Source organism: Pezoporus wallicus, unplaced genomic scaffold, assembly GCF_028554395.1.
Source record: "Pezoporus wallicus isolate ANWC-B61680 ecotype Strahan unplaced genomic scaffold, APGP_CSIRO_Pwel_v1 contig_7011, whole genome shotgun sequence".
Lineage (NCBI taxonomy): Eukaryota > Metazoa > Chordata > Aves > Psittaciformes > Psittacidae > Pezoporus > Pezoporus wallicus.
In genome coordinates, this window is record NW_026638234.1 from 559,985 (window position 1) to 580,768 (window position 20,784).

Below are 20,784 nucleotides of genomic sequence, written 5' to 3' on the forward strand. Positions count from 1 at the left end.
TGATTCTATATTCACCTTGAGGTTTCTGAATCAAGAAAAGCCTGCAGAAACTAGAAGTAACACACTTATTTTCTATTGCAAGTCAAATTAAAAAAAAAAAAAAGCAACTTCAAAACTGCAGGCTAAATAGTAAAAATTAATATTGTAAGAACTTATAATCCATGCATTTACACACTTGTGTTATGATCAAAGATAAAAAGCAGTTTGGAAGTGCTCTTTTAGGGCAAATATTGCTATCATTACTGAGCCTGTTAACCATGCTGTAAGCATAAACTAAATCCCTCTGGAACAATTGATTCCTCAAATGTTACAATATTTGCTTTCATGGTGAACTCTAACTATAAATGAGTATCTTGTTCAGAAAAGGGACGCTGGCCGTCCAGCCAGGCTCAGTGGCAACAGTCACTGGTGAAGCTTATGTACAAGTTATATTCCACCGGATATCCAAAAACTGTTGAAAAATTATTGAACTAAGTATTTCTGCCAATATGTGCAGCAAAATCCTGTCCATTATTGCTGTCAAACAGATGCAGGTTGGTGTTTTTTGGTAGATTGGTTGGCTTTTTCTTTTCTTTTTTAATATATATGGATTAAATGAAGAAACAGGGGAGTTTAAACATGCACTTGCCAAAAACCCAGTAAGATTTGTGCTCTTCTATGAATAAGTAAATTTCAGAGACTTACTGAAAGCCTTCCCTCGTAATTTTCTTACAAAAGCAGACTGCAAAATCCAGTATTTGCTACTGCTCAGTTCTTCATTTTGCAAACTGTGCCACTTATCTACTCTGCCTGCACCCACTGTTAAAATTTCTGAAAATATATATGCCTATAATCTGGATTAAAAATCCCAATGAAAGCTATGAACTTGGATTTTCCTAACTTCACAATATTTTTAGCCTCTTAATTGCCTGAAGTTCTTCCCACATGAACACTTTTATACGTATTTTATGTAATATACATATCTGTTTATACTCTGAATAGACAGCGACAAGTACTTTGGATATAAAAACTGTGTTAAAAGCACCTATTCCTCCAATAAATCCACATGTGCTGAACCACCGGTTACTTCTAGGTTTAAAAAGACAGTACCTCTGCCCCCAGCATTTTTCTATCAACGAGATTTCTCAGAGATTTCTTTTCACAACATTAGAACACACTGGCAAAATCTGCAACAGTGCAATCACATTTTAGCACTAAGACAATTGAGAAGAATTACTGTATTCTGAATGCAGCAGTCTGTAAGAACATCTGAAAACACCAGTCACAAAACGGTGCTTTCCAAACAATGAATATACACAGATTTGCAAAAAGAATAGAAACATGTTTCAAAGCTGTATTTGAAAACAGTGTTGAAAGGACAATAATTGTACTTCCTGAAGCATGTAGTAGCCTATGCTGCAACTACTAATCACTGGTTTACAGTAAATAGAGCTTGAACTGAAGCAAAGCACACAGAGACAGATATTTACAAGTGGAACATGTGTAAATTTTGGGGCAAAGCTGAAGACTCTCTTTAAACCATTAACATCCACGTTTACTGCCTGTTTAATCTACCCAGTTGCATCTGTCTGAATTCTCCTGCAAATATTTGCAAGCATTACTTTCCACTGTTTTGCCTTCACCATGATGCATAATACGCACTATTTAAATTAACCCCCCCCAGAATCTTTCCCTTACAACTTGGGGCGTAGTGTAAGTTAGTAAATTCTGCCAACTCTCCATTCTTCACTCATGTTCACACTTGGTACCTGCAGTTCTGTTCAGAACACTGCAGCAGAGGTTCACCTTACCTAGCCTTAGAAGCCTAGGTCAGCTAAACAACATGGACAAAACAATAGTAACTCACCTCAGGCTTCCTATAAAACCAGTGAGGAACACAAGCAATTTTAGGACAGCATTCATCTGACCTACTTTATATAGCAAGAGACGAGCTACAAAACAAAAAAAAAACAACCAACAATCACACACACAACCCCCCCCCCTCCTTCCCCCCACTTATTTCTGTCCCTGTCTAAAACTGATTCAGGGTGAAGCTGTCTACACTGAAGTCATGTGAAGTTAGATAAGACTCATCTCCCTTAAGTGACAAAAAACCACTGTTTATAGCTCTGCAAACTGACCGGTTTGGCTGCCCATTCAGATTAAAGTCAACCAGTTTCTCTGTTGCTTCCCTGGTTCTAGGGAAGCATAGGACCAGGTTCTTCTATGGTTCTAGAACCACAGAAGCACAAGAAAAACTGAAAAAAAACCTTTCAGTTTAACCTTGGCAGCTAATTAACAGTGGAAAGAAGTAGTAGAGTTGTCTCTTTTCACCATGAGCAACAGCAGCAAGAGCTCCAAGATCACTTGTTTCAGCCAAGGCCAAAGGGATCTGGATCAGCTCCCTCCATTATTCTTCTCTTAAGTAGCAAAAGCCTGTGCTGCTTCCTCCAGACCTTGTATTGAAAGGGTAATGCCACCAAGCTTCTATAGAAATAAGTGTGTGTGTGTATTAAACTTGTTGGATTCAATAGCGCGAAGTGTTGTTGAAGCCTTCATACAGGAGAGAAAGCCTCAGAAAATATCAGACCTATATAAGCGAGAACACCCACGATTAAAGTAAGCAATACTCTCGAAGCATGAAAGTACTTCTGAAATGCCTTGACTTACACATCCTCTTTCAGCATTTTCACATTTGCTTAATAGGCATCACTGAACACCAGTTACTCACACCCAGATTCCTGAATATAACCATGTGCGGTTTTTAGAAACATTTTTATCATTGAGATACTCTTGATTTCCTCCCTCCTACCCATTCTCAGAACTGACTGTAATAGAAATAAGGCTCTTATGTTAGAAACACGTCCCCCTCCCCGCAACACTAACAGAACTCAACAACAATATTTATGGTTTAGGATGTAAGAAACCAAATAATCATAGCAGTTATGAGAATAGATACTGACATCTAATTCACAATCTTCCTTTTGGCAGCATACTCCCCTGACATATCCTTATGTTCAGATAACAGACAGAAGCAGATAAACACCGTGAATGATTTGCTCTACCAATACTTAAGCTCCTAAAATGATTAAGTCTATAAATACCACAGCAGATGGACTGGTGTAACAGCTAAAAGCTCTTTCGTTTGGCTTCTACTATGCTGCTACATATTTTAGCATTTCTGTACCTGAATAAGAGTTTCAGATGGGTGTTAATCAGTTCAGTGCGTTCATCTAGGTCAAGATAAAAGATCAAAGTCTACCTCCCGCCAAAGGTAGGAAATCTCTCATTAATCTTATTTCTTATTTTCCCTTTTGGGAGCAGCATTCTGAAGGCCTCTAACTCGCCTTAGTGACTCAGCAGGAATCATGATGAAACAGTGAAGGCAGAAATACATAAATCCTATTGCCAGAGTGATATTTAGCTTCTCTCCTCTGAAGAGGAAAGAACATGGCTACCCTTAATTTGGCAAATGTTTTCTCAATTGTCAAGAAGGGTAGGAAGGAAGACCCTGGTAATACAAGCCTGTCAGTTTCACTTCAGCACCTGCTAAAGTAATGAAGAAAGTTATTCTGGAAGTTACTGAAAAACATTTGAGAGACAACACAGTCATTGGGCATAGCCAGCATGGGTTCATGAGGGGTAGGTCACCAACTTAATTTCTGTTTATGACAAGGTCACCTATCTAGTTGACCAAAGGAAGCCAATAGGTGTGGGGGTTTCACATTTTAGCAAAGTTTCAATCGAGTCTCTCACAGTATCCTTCTGCATAAACTGCCCAGGACACAGCTAGACAAGTCCATAATATGCTGGCTGAGCAATTGGCTGATGGGTCGCACTCAGAGGGTTATAGTAAATGAGGTTACATCAGGCTGGCAGCTAGTCAGTTCCCCAGGGCTCAGTTTTAGGGCCAGTGCTCTTTAACGTTTTTATAAATGATCTGGATGCAGGAATTCAGTGTACATTAAGTAAACTTGCTGATGATACCAAACTAGGAGGACCTGTGGATTCCCTCAAGGGTAGAGAGGCCTTACAGAAAGATATAGACCAGAGAGCTGGGCAATCTCCAACCATATGAAATTTAACAGGACCAAGATTTTCTACCTGAGACAAGGTAATCCTGGTAATGCATACAAATTTGGGGATGAGAAGCTGGAAAGCCAGCCCTACTGAGAGAGGTGTGGCGGTTTGTGTTGATGGTAAGTTCAATATGAGTCAACAGTGTGCCCTGGCAGCCAAAAGGGGCTGACTGTGTCCTGGGGTACATCAAGCACAGCATAGCTAGCTGGTTGAGGGAGGAGACTACCCAACTCTACACATCCCTATCTTGAGCACTGTGTGCAGTTTTGGGCGCATCAATGTAAGAAGGACATCAAACTATCAGTGTGTTTGGAGAAGGATGACCAAGATGGCAAAAGGTCTTGAGGGCAAGACTTACAAGGAGTGGCTGAGGTTACTTGTTTTCAGTTTGGAGAAGAGTAAGCTGATAGGTGCCCTCAATGCAGTCTACATCCTCTAGGGGGGCAGTGGAGGAGGAGGAGGAGGTGCTAATCTCCTCTCTCTGGTGACCAACAATAGGACACAAGGAAATGGAATGAAGTTGCATCAGGGGAAGTTCAAATTGGACATTAGGTAAAGGTTCTGTACAGAGAGGATGGATGGCCACTGGAACAGGCTTCTCATGGAAATGGTCATGGGACCAAGCCTGTCAGAGTTCAGGGAGTGCCTGGATGACACTCTTAGTCATATGGTTTAGTTTTAGGTAGTGAGTTGGACTAGATGGCTTTTATGGGTCCCTTCCAACTTGAGATATTCTACGACTCCATAAAATCTATGACTCTCCTGTTTAAACACTCTGTAGAACCAAGGCAAACAGCAACAGCAAAATCATGTGAGGCATCTATCTGGTAACAACAGATGTTTCCTTATGAATTCTGCGGGACTTGACTCCTCCCACCCGTTTCCTTAATGACTGTAACTACTCTTTCCCCACGCAGACTCAGACAGAGCATTATAGGACACAAAACCATATAACTTGTTTCTTGGGCAGGACAGAGGACACTTCCTAAGTGTTTTCCCTTAAAAGTCTTTTTCTTTCTTCCATTATTCAGCATGTTTTCCATGGTCACACAAAAGACAACACCAGTCACAAATCAATTGTTCCCCCAAATACAAAGGAAGGGCATGGTCAAGTAAATGTGATCTTTAAATATAAACTTTGACTCAATATATTCTAAAACTTGTGACCTCCTGTTCTTTTCTAGCTGCTGTAGAGTGAGTAACCAGCATCCTTAAGTGCTCTTTTGCTGCAAAAACTAAATTAACTTAGCTGTAAAAAGGAAACAAATACCATTTGAAGGAAACCTCTGTTGGTTTTACCAGAAATTCTCACATTTATACAAAAGACACAGACTTAGCAGAATGATTTTTCAGTTTTGCTAAGTACTATAAAGTTAATAACAATACAAAGATCATAAACAAATGAAAAATACCCCTATGACACTGTACCTTATTGAGTTTGCCAAGGGAAGATATAAGATCTGCCCATTCACTTGACGATTCAAAGTTTCTCAAAGCTTTCTCAATTGATGAAGAATAATTTCTGTATCTGTAATCACCAAGTAACTCCTGCTCTTCCGGATCCATCTTTGGTTCTCATAGCAAGGTGGAATTGCCTGATAAGCTAAAACATGTACACAGTTACAAAAAGATAACCCACTTTTAAATTCTGGCAAACCTAAAGTACTGTAGGATAGTAAATATGTAGAAGCTGTGATGGACCACAATAAACAGGGCACCTGATCAAGTTTCAACACAATGTTAAAAATAATTTAACACACATGACTCCAACTCCCCACTGTCTGTTTTAGAAGTTTTGCAGTCACATTTTCCTTTTTATGAAACATGTTTTTTCCTTCCATGCATGTGGATCTCTCACACAGTAACAATGAGAAGGAATATGAAGTCTCACTCTAGACAGTCAAAGTACTGACAAGGAGATAGGGAGAAACAAGTAGTTTTCATAACCTGTCATCTGTGATTTGAAAGGTTACCAGTAGCTCTGGAATGTGAAACATTTCATATCAAAATACAACTTTCCAAAAGGAATTCCGTTAAAGGACTTCTCAGCCAACAGCAGAAGGAGCTCTCCGAGCTCTGCATGTCAACTTGGCAACAGCAGCTGCTGAAGTACAAGACTAAGGTATTGTGCCAGCATCACCACATGCATTCTGATTTTCCTTTATTTTACCAAAGAGTACCCATATATATTTATGGAGGATAAAAAAGTTATCCAGACCTGATTTTCTCACATTCTGTAATGCATTTAGATTAAAAACCTCAAACACATCTGGTTTAGAACAACTGGAAACAAGCGTGATTGGATTTTATGCACTGAAAAGTCTTATTTTCACTCTATGACACTAGTTCTCCTGTTAGCTAATATAAAAAGATAATAGATGCTTAGGTTTAGGAATGCCAGACTTAGGTCAATTTGTGCTCCATGACTGATAAAGAAGAGAAAGCCAAGTCCCATAACAAAACATTTTATAATGTTTCTGAAAGACATCTTCATTCAATTTCCTACTGTTAGGACACAAAAATAAACCTAAGCTGTCTCTACATTCTTTCAAAGCAGGTCATCTCTCAGAGCGTTAAAAAAAATGAGATCAATAACTGTCTATTGTTGTAAATAATACAATCTTTAATAAATAATCTTTAATAAACAATAATAGCTCCATCAATGGTAGTAAACTCTCAAAACCAAAAACTGCTGGATACACCCAAAAATGAGAAAGGATTTTAAACGCAGGATTAAATACAGGTTTGCACTCCCCAACAGCAGAATTCAACCTCTGCAAATGCAATTGCTCTGTCATCCAACCTAGATCCACGTCTATGGAAAAACATAAAAGTACTATCACACAATGTCATCAGGGCTGGTTTGGGTTGGTTGGTTTTGCTTGTTTGTTTTGCTACAGTAAAGATTTAATTTTATGTTTTCACCAGGGTGTATGCAGTGCTTTTCATAGCAGAGAGAGTAGAAAATCCATGCAGGGTATAACATTCATCAGGCATATTGCTACTCTTGCTCCAACAAGATTTAAAAAGACAATATCAACTCTACCTTAAAACCTAACAGAGCGGCAAACTTGCAATATAATGTCAGCACAAATTGTGAGTAATCTGATATAGACACTGATATATTGCCCTGCCATGGCAATAAATTGAACCCTATTTCCCTCATCTCATGTAAGTACCTTAATCATTGGGCTACTGGATTGTATTCATACTCCTCTGAACAAAGTATGAGCTAGAAAGCATTCTAGCATTTCTCTGCCAAGTCAAGAGTGCTGCCACTTTCATAAATAAGAGATTTGTCCAGATCATTTAGAACCCAGCAGCCGTTTTGCTGGCAGAACACATCAAATTCCTTCACCTCTAAATGCAAACCGGGAGCATGAATCCCTTAGAGGACAGGAATCAATGACATTATCAGCAGCACTTAAAGAGGTTCTAAATATTCTGTGAAAATCATGTCCTAAAGCATTCTCATAGCACTAAAACCTGGTCTCTTTAAGTAAGATTTAGTTAGGTTATGAGTGTAAAATAGGATGTACAACTCAAGAAAAACAAACAAAAAAATCCAAACAAACAACAAAACACAAACAAAACTTCATTTGGAGGGAAAAAAAAAGTGTTATCAAGACACCTTCTCTGGACTGTGCTGCGAAAAGGCAGGTGAATAGTGTATTCCCACCCAGAAAAGCAGTGATGGACGTAATGATTTAGTGTGCATTGATTACTGCTAGCAAGGTTTGAAAAAAAGCCAATAATTAAAATATGGCAAATAGATCGTGTTTGTGCTTATATACAAATGCAGGAAGATTAAAATTATAAGCAAAAAAAATGCCAGTCACCTTCAGATACGTCTTCCAAATCCCGGATTGCAAACTTCCTCACTGAATGGACACGTTCACAGCCTTCCGCATTGTCTGCAGACAGGTGAACGGGACGGACGCTTTGCCTCTGATACCAAGGGACGAGGTTCTGCCTCCCTGGGCTGCGGAACCTCTGCGGGTTCCCCCCGCCCCGGACACCCCCGCCGTCGGCTGCTGGCCGCTCCAGCGCCCAGCTGCGGCTTGGGAGCCCACGGGGCGGACACGCAGCGCCACGCCAGGCCCGGTCGCCGCGGAGCCGGGGCCCCCGTCAGGGGCAGGCATGGGCATCACGGATCCCGCATATGGCACACGGGTTGCCCCCTAACCTCATACCAGACACACGCCCGCCGACTGCGCTCTCCTTCCCCCTCGCTCCCTGCCCCTCTTCCCTCCCCATCCCCGTACCTGCGAAGGGCCCCACAGACCTTCCGCGCCGCCAGCGGCGGCTGCGACGTGTCCCAGCTCGGTGGGGGGACGGGATGGGGGAAGAAATGGGGAGCGACACTCCGCAGTCTCTATGACAACAGGGGAGAGCAAAAGATGCCCCCCCTTCCGCACGGCCAGGGCCGCTGCGCAGTCGGCAGCTGGGGCGATACCACTGGATGCAGCGCGGGGAAGGGGAAGCCCGTACACTGGGCAGGAGGAATAAGGGCGTCCCCGCCCCTCGGCGGCCGCTCTCGTCTTCACCGGCTGCCAAGCCGCGAAGGGAGGCTGCCAGTGTCGGTGGGCGCTACAGCCCGGAGAGGGTTATCCGTGAACACCCGCCCGGCGGGAAATGGTACGCCCTGGTGGTCAGACCGCGGCGCCAAGCGCCCCCTGGCGGTCTGGACTGAGTACCTCAGCATTCCCGTCCGTCCCTACTCCACCTCCAGCGCTCCGGAGCCCCGCTGCCGGGCGGGCTGCGGGGAAGGGTCGGGGCGGAGGCCTGCCGGCCGGTGACTCCCGGGCCGCTCCCTTCTCTTGGTGCATCAGCAGCGCCCGGGCTGGAAAAGACATGGCGGAAGCACGGAGCCGAAGCCACGCGTGTCCGTGTGACCGCCGCGCTCCGGCGAGGACAGCGAGCGCTGCTACCCGCGTCTGCGGGGAGGGCGAGCTCAGCGCCTCCCGGGCTGTGAAGCCAGTACAGGCGCGTTTAACAGCTTCACTTCTCTTCCGGCTGGTGTAAGCACGAAGCGCTTTCGGCAAACCGTGCAGAGGCGGCTGGCACCGGGATCCCGCTGTCACGTTTGTGGTAGGCTCGAGTTCAGCATAAGCAGCCCTCTGCCCTGTACAACAGGCTGGAAAGAAAGCTCATGTGCTCGGTCTTAGTAGTCCTACGGCAAATTAAAAAAACCAAACCAACCCTAAACTAGCAAAATACCCATGGAAAGTAAAACACTTGATCCTGTCAGGCAAAGATTTATATTATGTGAAAATGTGTTATTTAACCTCAGTTTCTTTTTTCTTTATTTTTTTTTTCTTTATTACTTTCTTTTTCCTTCTTTTTCCTTCCCTTCCCCTTTAACATAATCCTGGTAGTTCAAAATGCAACACCCCCCCCCCCCCCAAAAAAAAAAAAAAAAAACCAAAAAACCAAACAAAGCAACCAACCAAAAAATCAAGGAAACCCCACCTGTTCAGTTATTAAAGATGAGAGCATAGAAACTGTTGTAAGTTTCTTCTGGATGGATATTGCTGGAATACTCATGGCTGGCATTCTGATGGATGCATTTGAAAATGGATACTGTTTCAACAATGATCTCCAGTAAGTTTTATGTTACTATCTTATGTTTTTTGAGATCACCCGCCTTTCCCTTTCCTAGCCAGATTTTAGTAACATTATTTGGTATGTTATTTCTTCTAACAAATACAAGCCACAGTAAAATGTAAGGAGCTGTTTGCAGGCTTTCCTGTGGCCCCCAGGGCTCCTGTGTATGTCTTCAGTTTGGGAAGCTGGCATTTGCAGTGCTGATGAGATCAGTGAGGGTGCCCAAAAGGCTGGGTAACCTCAGAGAAATGCCTAGCAGGTGTGGGAAATGTGTGTCACAGAACATCAGAATGTCCTGCAGTGATTTACAGCTGTATTACAGATGTGTCATCATTTTAAAAGACAAATCTTAAGAAATGGGATGGTATTAGAGCACACAGTCAACCAGGTTGCAAATTCAGGTGGGTTCCTCCTACTGCAACAAACACTTGAATATAACATTTCTCTCTAGGTATACACAGCAGTAGGTACATTCAGTGCCATGGGCATCAACGTAGCTTAGCTTTCTAAAATGCAATGCCAAACAAAACAGACAATGCCCATCAGATCAGGGTATCTGACTATGTGGGCATGTACCTGAAGACTCCTTTATTGTCAGCTCCAAAATGAAGTTTTTGCAGAACAAAAAAGAAAACTGAAGAATTTCCATTGTAAAATATCACGATTCTTTTGTTGTTGTTGTTTGCTATTTGAGATTAAAAAGCTAAAAACATTCCTAACATGAGGCTAGAGTTTGAATTATATTCTGCATTTATGCGTTTTAAGTTATACTGAATGGCATATATAATCTAAATTCTCTTGACACATTTTTAGGCTTAGAGGAATACCACAAAGTCAGGACACTACCTACATGTTGGGTTATGCTACTATAAGAGATGGGTTTAATTAAAATTATCAGTGAACATAAATGAATTTTCAAGAGTTCATATCATCTGCATTATTTATATGGCAAGACACTTAAATGGAAAAATTCAATGAAACAACCCGCTGAGCTAGGTATATTCTCCTCAGCATTTTAGATAAACTGGCATTAAACTCTCGAGGAATGTCTACAGTTTTGAAAACAAAAGCACTGTACTACACAGCATTGGAACCATCATGAATCCAAGAGTCTGTCCCGCACTACAGTTATCAGCATTGCTGGGGTCCCAGATAGAAATGACCTGGTAGTAATCCCCTTTAGATTCAGAAAGTTTTAGGGCAGACCTATCTCCTTACTGACTACCCCTACACCTTCAGATCATTGGCTTTCCAAAGAAAGCTCTGCTGAACAGCTGGCCTGCTACAGCTTGTGAAAATGCTGGCTGTGCTGTTAACCAGTACACTGGGAGCTTCTCCTTCAGAAAGTCCTGAAGGGCTTGCACACAGTTTATACCAGCTGATGCGGCGGCAGCAGGTACAGCTTCTACTCCCAAAGCTTAGCCACTGCTGCTATGTCATTCCCAGGAAACTGCCTCCACTAAGCTCTCACAATTGTGAATCCAATTCCTTTATAGTCCCATGTCACCACAGCTACTGCACAGCCAAGCATTTTCTTTGGCTAATAAATTCCAAAGCACAAATGGTAGTGACATGCTGTGAAAAGAAAACCAGTAAACCATGCGTAAAAGTTTTATACAGTGCAACAGATCATTATTACTTTATCCCTTTCCTAACCCTTAAACTTTGAACAATTAACCACTCAGCAAGTGTGCCAGCATCTGAAAGCAGAAAAATACTTCCGAGAAAATGGACATGGGAGAGAAGCAGGGAGGTAGCTTAAAAAGAAAAAAGAAACAAAAAACCACACCCAAAGCAAACCCCCCACCGTTTTGGTTGAACAACATAAGCTCTGTCCAAAGATCCAGCCTGCCACACACGCAGCACAGCCTGTCCTCCAATGCTGCTCTCAGCAAATAGCCCTCCTGTGCCAGTCTTCCTGTGCTCAGGGACTCTTGCACTCTCTCTGTGCAGAGTCTCAGCTCTCTTCCCAGGACACAGCCTCCTTCATACCAGTGTCACCTCACGGGGGTACGTGCTCCTCCTGCATAAGCTCCTTCCCAGCTCTGACTGGTCCTGTCAACAGCCAGTATTTTCTGCTTCTTGTTCCCACCTCCTAGAGCTGAGGTTGTACCCATCCACACAGCTGATTCTCCTTCCACAGCTGCAAAGGTTTGAAAGGATGTGTCCTCTGCTCTTCTTTTTGTTCGTATCAGGAGAAAATGTCTGTACTATAATCAGTTTCACCATGAGAAATAAATTCCTGCAGATGACAACTTAGCCATCACCTTCCACTTCACTTTCTTCCCCTGAAACAGGGTAAGAAAGTTGAACAAAGAACAAGCGCTGTGAAAGGGCTTAATATGAGAATTTGAAATACAACTTTTGAAAAAACTTTCAAACTTATGGTTTGTTTGGCTTGAATATAAAAAGCAGAACCAAAACCAAACCAAAACCAACCAACCAACCAACTAACCAAGAACACCCCCTCCCCAAAAGATCCAGAGCTAGGCCTAAGAAGGAGCCTTATAGACCACAGGGGGTACTTAGAAACTTACCTGAATTTAACAATGGATGCTACCCAGCAACAATAAACATACACAGGACTCTTACAGTGTGGTCTTCACACAAACCACACAAAAGCTGGGGCACAGTTTGTTTGAAATGTTTGTACGTGACAATCAGAAGGCCATGCAACTTTTGAAATTTAATGGCTCAAGCAACATTTCAAGTATGAAGAACAAGGGATGATTCACCGTCGGATTACATCTCTCATAGTTGTGCACAAATTACTACAATACCAGAACAGCCCTATTCTATTTTGTTGAAATACCATTAACACAACTAGAAAAGCATACACATGGCTGTATTAACTGCATGGCTCTTGGAGCCATCATACTGCAGGCAGCCTGCGGGTAGCACATAAAATGCATTAAGAACTGTACAGTGATTTTGAACAAGTCTGTTGCCCTTAAACTAAAGGCCTCTGAGATTTTTTTCCTCATGGAGAATAGACTATCAGGAGAACATTTGGGGCAGCACTCGCCCTTCTCCAACAAGCTCTGGGGCGTGTCTCATCTGGCAATACTTCAGTCTTCATAAAAACAATAGGTACCATATCCTTAAAGGACCAACTAATAGTCACGCCTTTGTTCTGTGCTTATAAGTGATAACCACAAATTATTTATGTCCAAAGTCTTTCACTCCAAGGCTTCCCAAAACACAAACTGTACTGGGGAAGCTAATATAAACCCCATTCAGCTAAGCCATGTTTGGCACTGTCTTGCCAGCTCCTGATTAAGAACTAACGTGTACACTAGCAATCTGTCATTACTAATAACAGCTTTATAGGCAATTGTTTCCAGCTCCTTTAGCTTCTCACAGCAAGGAGAAGAGGGCAGTGGCCGCCTGCTGCCCAAAGCAGAGCAGTGTGGGCATCTGCCCTGCAGGGAAGAAGGGACAGGGATCTATTAAAAAGATTTTAATAAGGAAACTTCCAGCTGCGCAATAAATGAACTGGAAGTTCTGAGAAACAGTTTCCTGTATCATATCTGTAGTTTGCTGTCTTTTTATATAATCACACATTCCACCTACAAACTCAGCTGCAGAAAATGAAAGCATACTTTCAAACATAAATTTTTAATAATGGAATAAGCCAGTTGGAGGAATACAAATCAGTAAGTAATCATTTGTCATCATACATATTAATAGAGCCAAATGATTAACAGACATATTAAGAGGCAACTGATTAAGTTTTCCTATTAATGGCATATCACAGCTATTTTTATTTTTACCCAATTCAATTTCGATGTCAAGAAATATCTATACAACACTGAGTCCCTTTTGGTCTTCTTAGTCTTCCCCCAGACTGGCTGCTCTGTAGGACTAAGAAACTCCGTATAATCTCCAGAAGCAACTATAGTCCCCAGAAAGAGCTCTATTGCGCTGAAAAAGCATAAGGCATCCACTCCCTCATCCTAACTTCATGTCAGAAATCTGTCTAGGGGGAGTGGGAGAAGGGTTGGCAATGATATAATTAAGAGTAAATTCAGGTAAACAAGGTCAGGTACCTCTGCATTAGGGCAACATGAAATTAGCCTGTATCATCTGGGCTGGAACACCCACAAACCAGATTCTGGGTTACAGCAATGCTGTAAGCAGGCTAATGAAGGCTATTGCGAAGTGTGCTCTAGTGCAGATTCAACACCAGAAGAGTACTGTAACTGTGAACCCTCAGTGTGGTGGTAAAGGACCCTACTGCTGCAGTGGACAGGATGAGTCGAGTCTACTCTGGCTAAATGCCCTATCAAGGAACAAGCTAATCCACAGTCATATTACCACTTCATGGGTCCACGTACACAAACTTACCAGGTTTGAGTAGTTTTTTCACTAACAAACTGGCCATGAGGACCATCAACATTTGAAGGCAAAAGGGCCAAGTAAACTGGGGTCTCAGCCCCTTCATCTGGTGATTTAGGGGCTTTAGGACCTGCCATGTCTGTTCTCACCCATCCAGGACAGCAGGCATTGAGAAGGATGTGGTCATCTTTTCTTTTCTCATTTAACATCCGGGCTTGAATCCTGGACAAGACTGTGACACCAATTTTGGAGACCCCATAAGCAGTACTTGGCCAACCCTCCTTCTCATGCACACCTTTTTTTGTATCTTCCACAAATTTAGCCATGAGTTCCACTAACTCATCCTCAGTGATAGTGTTGCTGCGAAACTTCTGCTGTAGTTCTCCGCTGCACTTTCCCAGCGCTGATTTACTTAACATACTAGAGACATTCACCACTCTACCTGCCAAAAGACAGTAAACACCAGTTACTTTTACACACATTAAACAAGCCAAGGCACTGAAGTGGGCTTGCTCTACAGCTATATATTCACTATTTAGGTGAACACCTGTAAAATATTTTGTGTGGGCTATTTTGCAGAGCTTCTGCCAGATCACTGTGTTGACAAGTGTTTCTAGTGAATTTCATTACAGAGGGTAAGTTAAGGTATGAACCTGCAATAACTTTCTATCAGACTTCAGGTATGCTTCCAGGAAATTGCCTGGTACAATCTGTAGGACATTCAAGGTAGGAAGTGGTTTTCTCATTAATGGCAGCCAGACTTCACTCTCAAAGTGCTGTGGGAAAATGTTCTCGCTTCTGCAAGAGCTCAAATAAAGTGCTGTGAGAATATACCTCAAAACCCCCAGAATATAGAATTCAACAACAGCAATCTAGTTCTTAATGCAGAGACCCCATCAGCTTCTTTACAGAATACATGAGGATTTACAAATGTCAGCATGCAAAACTGCAGCAAGCTATTTACCTTGCAGCACTTCAGTACAGAATGATGAGTCAGCTGAGTCAGTAATTCACTTATCTCCAAACTTATGTTGTGCTGCTTCCCTGTTTCTTACTAGTTTACAGTCATTCAGGTGAATGAACAAGAGGATTTACATCTTAAAAGCCACAAAAATGAATCCTTTCTATTAACGACTTTATTAACACACCCATACAATACAGCAAGATACAGTCCTCTTGCTATGGGGCAGTGTGTATCTGAGACTGAACAGGATTTACCACCTAATGAAGACCAAAATTCACATAAGACTATTTCTTTACTTGTTAATGTTACACTTACCATAAGGCTTCACAAGAGGCAACAATTCTGTACAAACATTTCTTGTTCCAAAGAAGTTTGTCTTCAGTGTAACCTCTGCTTGGACCGCAAATGGAGTTGTGTCATGCACTTACATAAGGGAGGGGAAAAAAAAAGAGCAATATTATTAACACTCACATTCTTAGTAACGAAAAGACCTCGCTTTGCAATATTAATATAATCATAGAATCATAGAATAGTTAGGGTTGGAAAGGACCTTAAGATCATCTAGTTCCACCCCCCCCACCATGGGCAGGAACACCTCACACTAAACCACGCCACCCAAGGCTTTGTCCAACCTGGCCCTGAACACTGCCAGGGATGGAGCATTCACAACTTCCTTGGGCAACCCATTCCAGTGCCTCACCACCCTAACAGGAAAGAATTTCTTCCTTATATCCAATCTAAACTTCCCCTGTTTAGATTTCAACCCGTTGCCCCTTGTCCTGTCACTACAGTTCCTAATGAAGAGTCCCTCCCCAATATCCCTATGGGCCTCCTTCAGATACTGGAAGGCTGCTATGAGGTCTTCACGCAGCCTTCTCTTCTCCAGGCTGAACAGCCCCAACTTCCTCAGCCTATCTTCATATGGGAGGTGCTCCAGCCCCCTGATCATCGTCATCCTTGTGGCCCTCCTCTGGACTTGCTCCAACAGTTCCATGTCCTTTTTATGTTGAGGACACCACAACTGCACACAATACTCCAAGTGAGGTCTCACAAGAGCAGAGCAGAGGGGCAGGATCACCTCCTTGGACCTGCTGGTCACGCTCCTTTTGATGCAGGCCAGAAGACACGGTTGGCTTTCAAGGTTGCGAGTGCACACTGAAGCCAGCTCATGTTCATTTTCCCATCGACCAACACCCCCAAGTCCTTCTCTGCAGGGCTGCTCTGAATCTCTTCTCTGCCCAACCTGTAGCTGTGCCTGGGATTGCTCCCACCCAGGTGTAGGAACTTGCACTTGGCATGGTTGAACTTCATGAGGATGGCATCAGCCCACCTCACAAGCATGTCAAGGTCCCTCTGGATGGCATTCCTTCCCTCCAGCGTATCAACAGAACCACACAGCTTGGTGTCATCGGCAAACTTGCTGAGGGCGCACTCAATCTCACTGTCCATGTCAGCAACGAAGATGTTGAACAAGACCAGTCCCAACACCGATCCCTGAGGGACACCACTCGTTACTGGTCTCCAGCTGGACACTGAGCCATTGACCACAACTCTTTGTGTGCGGCCATCCAGCCAGCTCTTTATCCACCGAGTGGTCCACCCATCAAATTGATGTCTCTCCAATTTAGAGACAAAGATGTTGCGTGGGACAGTGTCGAATGCTTTGCACAAGTCCAGGTAGATGACATCAACTGCTCTACCCCTGTCCATCAGTTCCGTAGCCCCATCATAGAAGGCCACCAAATTGGTCAGGCAGGATTTCCCCTTAGTGAGGCCATGCTGGCTGTCACCAACCACCTTGTTGTTTTTCATGTGCCTTAGCATGCCTTCCAGGAGAAACTGCTCCAAGATTTTGCCAGGCAAATCCCTGGGTCTTCCATTTTCCCTTCCTGAAATTGGGGGCTATATTTCCCTTTTTCCAGTTGTTGGGAACTTTACCTGACTGCCATGATTTTTCAAATGTAATGAGCAGTGGCTTAGCAACTTAATTTGCCAGCTCCTTCAGGACCTGCACGGATGGATTTCATCAGGTCCCATGGACTTGTGTACGTTTGGGTTTTTAAGATGGTCTCGAACCAGATCCTCTCCGACAGTGGGCAGAGGGTCTTCATTCTCACAGTAAGAATGAGCTAATGCTGTTTTCACCTCTCCATAGCTGAAGGTTTTAGCTTTGGCCCAGGAAAGCTAATTGCATCACTCTGTAGAGTCATTTGCAAACTCACAGGACATTTGTCTTTCTGCCTTTCATATGGAAGAGACAAGGAAAGACTGTTATCACAGGATGTTCTGCCCAACCTGCTCCCTGACCTGCCTGTATCTAGCAGAGTCTGCGCTGCTACCATCACATGCAAGTAAACTTAGAGGTGCCCTCTCCTCTTAAACGCATAGCACAACACTTTGCCACAATCCTAACATATCAGGCAAGGGAAGACCAAAAAGGCAAATCCTCAATTTAGGATGCTGCCACTAAAGGTACAAAAGTTAGACTATCACCCTAGTACTAACATCCAGCAACAAGGCAGACAACTGCTTCTATATCCCAATTCTTATGTTGTCACATCTTGGGTTCTTAGCTGGGGCTTGAAGATGGAGCAGTGTCACACAACAACAAACACTGTACAAGCTTCTATAAAGACTGCAGGGGTAAGATTTGGTGCATTTTGGAAAAACAAAACAAAACACCCTTCTCCCCTCCCCCCCAACCAAAACCAATCACCCTAAATCAAAACCCAAACAAACAAAAAGAACCCCAACCAATCCCAAAACTGATAGTCATGTCATAAACCACCCCCTGAACTGACAGATCTGTGCTAATACAACAAAAGGAGTACGAATTAGCAGCTAGGAAAGGGAGCTAACTTAGGTAAGCATAAGGAGATATAGAACTGCACAGTAAAGGCATGATTTCATCAGATAGAATTGACAGCTTGCCACCACCAAAAGTGTGGTAGTATGTGCCACCACCTGACAATCTGGTTTAGCAATAAGCCATATGCATTTTCCACCTTGAGGGGGAAGTAAGAGTTAAAGTAACAGCACTCCTCCTCTTCTGTTACACTGCTCTCTTTCTGGCAAGAGGAAGGCCACCTACACAGATTAGGCAGGTCTTCACTTGTCTTCATAGCCCAGACCTATGTTAACTCAGAAAAGCAGTGACAGATCATTTAGTATTTAACATACTTGTGGTTTTATTGCAAAACACACGAGTGTGCTTTAACAACTCAGTCATTCATACTCTCAAGCAATGGGCACTGATGGCATCAAGTTTTGCAAATCACTTGCATTTAAATCTGTGACATGATGCCAGATCATGACCTACTGCAAGAGTTAACAACAGTGGGAGAAGAAACTAAAAACCTACACAACTTCAAACTTATTCTGTATCCACCTTGGAAGAAGACAAAAAGCTTCCCTTTATTCCAAAACTTACTCATTTGTTTAACAAGATACATTGCTTGTAACATCTAATAAATACACCCCTGATTTAACAAACGTTACTACAGTAACTGTTCTCACAGAAGCTCATCCAGAAGGCAACCCACATGTACATAATCATCTTGTAAAGGAACAGTTTTTGCTGGACTATCTGTAGCACAGCACAGAACCAGAATGATAAATTAAATGTAATGGAATCCAATCTTTGACAGCCAGCAATAACACATAATGCTACAATAAAGAAAGGAAAGCATAAATTCTGGGATGATAGCAGAAACTTGGCGAGGCTTGCATAGAAAAGCCAATCTCAGAAGCTAGAATTAAAACCAAAATGAGATAACCATCACAGCAAGTAAGAACTTTAACACACAGGTATTAAGCCCTCTAGCCTCTGTGCTAGATGCTTACACAGCAGTTACGATTAAGAAATGTGATAGTCAGTTGTATGAGCTACTGTTGACTCAGTGAGTTGTCAGCTTGAAGAAAGTCTAGGCTAAACATCTAGAAGGAAGTTATGAACAAAAAAATCCACAATGTAGTAAAGGAGCTAACAGAAATGCCACTGCTCACACTATTTTACATATTTACCTGTTACATGTCCTAACTGGAGATTTGGAAAGCAAACCTAAAAAATCCAAACAAACCAGAAAATATGAAAAGAACAAGTTTGTACTAGTAGGGAAATGAACTAGTAGCCATGCTTCTGATCTGCTCTATCTGGAGTTAACTCTCAACTTGTTTTCATAAACATATACAAGGATAATGCACTCTTCTACCTTACAACTGCTGTGTCTTCCTCACTTTCCCTCCCTTCCTGTTTACTAGATGAAAGGGTTACATTCTCGCTCAGCACAGCAAAGTTTAGGTTTAACAGATCCATAGGAAAAGCCATTTCACATTGCTCTCTCAGCATGCTTAAGAAGGTAGGCAGCTTGCCCAGCCAAAAAAGTAGCATGCCACTGGCACAGAAGTCCCATATAATAATAAGCTTTGTAAAATCCCTTATGAATCTACTATACTTCTCCACATAGCTTTGCAGCATATTGTACTATCCCAGACAGCCTGCTTCCTTACCTTTGAAAGCGATCCCTGCATTGTTAACCAGCACGTCCAGCCCTCCATATTTCTCCTTTAGGAAGTCACGGAGAGCTCTGATGCTCTGCAGATCATCAATATCCAGCTGATGGAAGAGCGCATGCAGTCCTTCCTCCTGGAGCTTTTTCACTGCTTCCTGGCCACGGCCGGGGTCTCGGGCTGTCAGGTACACGTCCCCTGGGAACTGGTGGCATAGAGCCCGAACAATTGAGAATCCGATTCCTTTGTTGGATCCGGTCACCACAGCCACTGGTACGTTACACATAGCTCCTCTCTGAATGTATGTCAAAGTGACAGTAACTGCAAATAGCAAAGAAGAAAATTTCACATTCAGATGGACAAAGATGGTTATCTGAAAATGGATGAAAGTGTTTTTTCTTTAAAATTTTATACAGAATTACCCTTTGATTTATGTGAAACTACATTAGAGTGCACACTAACATACTAAAGTAGCATGAGAAAGCCACTTTTGGCTTTAGCATTTTGAAGAAGGCCCAGTCAATAACTGGGTTAATAAAAAGCAAAGTCAATGACTGATCTGCAGTGCTAAGTTAACTTTTGATGGGAGTAAACTCTCCTGCACATACACCTTACAGCAACAGCATTTCCTCCTTCTGACCATATTCAGCTGGCTAGTTCAAGCAGTGATGCAGCCAAAGCTGAAAAACCCAGGGTCAGATACAGGGGGGAGTGGCTTGATCTTCAAGTGTCAGGCAGGAGAAGCAATTCTGGCGTTTCAGAGAAAGAGGACCACAGATCGACTACATATATTTATTATGTTCAACATCAGACAACTCTAGATACAAAGTCTGCTTGCCCTTTCTTCCCCCCCCCCCCCCCCCCCGAAATAGCACATTTAAAGACGTACTTCCCCCATAAAAGTTTTAAATACTGGGTTTGCTCAGTTTTGACCTAAGTACTACCTCCCTTGCAAATTAACTTGTACCTATTAGTAGTAGGCATCCAACGAAATACGAACCAGCTCCTGGCCAGCTACCGACTGCACCAGGACGAGAAGCGACCCTCCCGCTTCACCCTCGCACGGGCACATTTCACTCACTGCCCCTGCCTCAGGACCGGTTTTTCCCCCTAACGGGAACGCAAAGCACACCCGCCAGCCGCGATGAAGCCCGGCTCCTCAGGCGGCCCTCCGCGGGATGGGAAAGACCCTGAACGTTCCGCGCCCCGCAAAGGAGCGGAACGCAGCGAGGTGCTGCGGAGCAAGCCCGGCGGGGCAGCCGACACTCCCTCACCCACCTCCAGTACACTAGCTTGGCCTTTGCTCC

The 20,784-nt window shown here is 43.0% G+C and overlaps 2 protein-coding genes across 3 annotated transcripts in view; both read right to left on the reverse strand.

The window, feature by feature from the left end:
- The window catches only part of DOP1B (DOP1 leucine zipper like protein B), a 56,443-nt gene extending 41,080 nt beyond the window's left edge, over positions 1-15,363 (reverse strand). For both annotated transcript variants that reach the window (XM_057410062.1, XM_057410061.1), the window contains exons 1-2: positions 15,284-15,363; positions 5,488-5,662 (exon numbers count right to left, since the gene is read on the reverse strand). In XM_057410062.1, coding sequence (XP_057266045.1) covers positions 5,488-5,625 — 138 coding nt within the window. In that variant the 5' untranslated portion in view covers positions 5,626-5,662; positions 15,284-15,363. The remainder of the gene's footprint in view (positions 1-5,487; positions 5,663-15,283) is intronic.
- Positions 13,266-19,901, reverse strand: CBR1 (carbonyl reductase 1). The gene is made up of 3 exons (XM_057410083.1): positions 19,478-19,901; positions 15,284-15,391; positions 13,266-14,446 (listed from the first exon to the last, which is right to left on the reverse strand). Exons 1-3 carry the CDS (start codon positions 19,761-19,763, stop codon positions 14,010-14,012), a joined length of 831 nt encoding a protein of 276 aa, XP_057266066.1. The 5' UTR covers positions 19,764-19,901; the 3' UTR covers positions 13,266-14,009.
- Between the last annotated feature and the right edge of the window lie 883 nt (positions 19,902-20,784).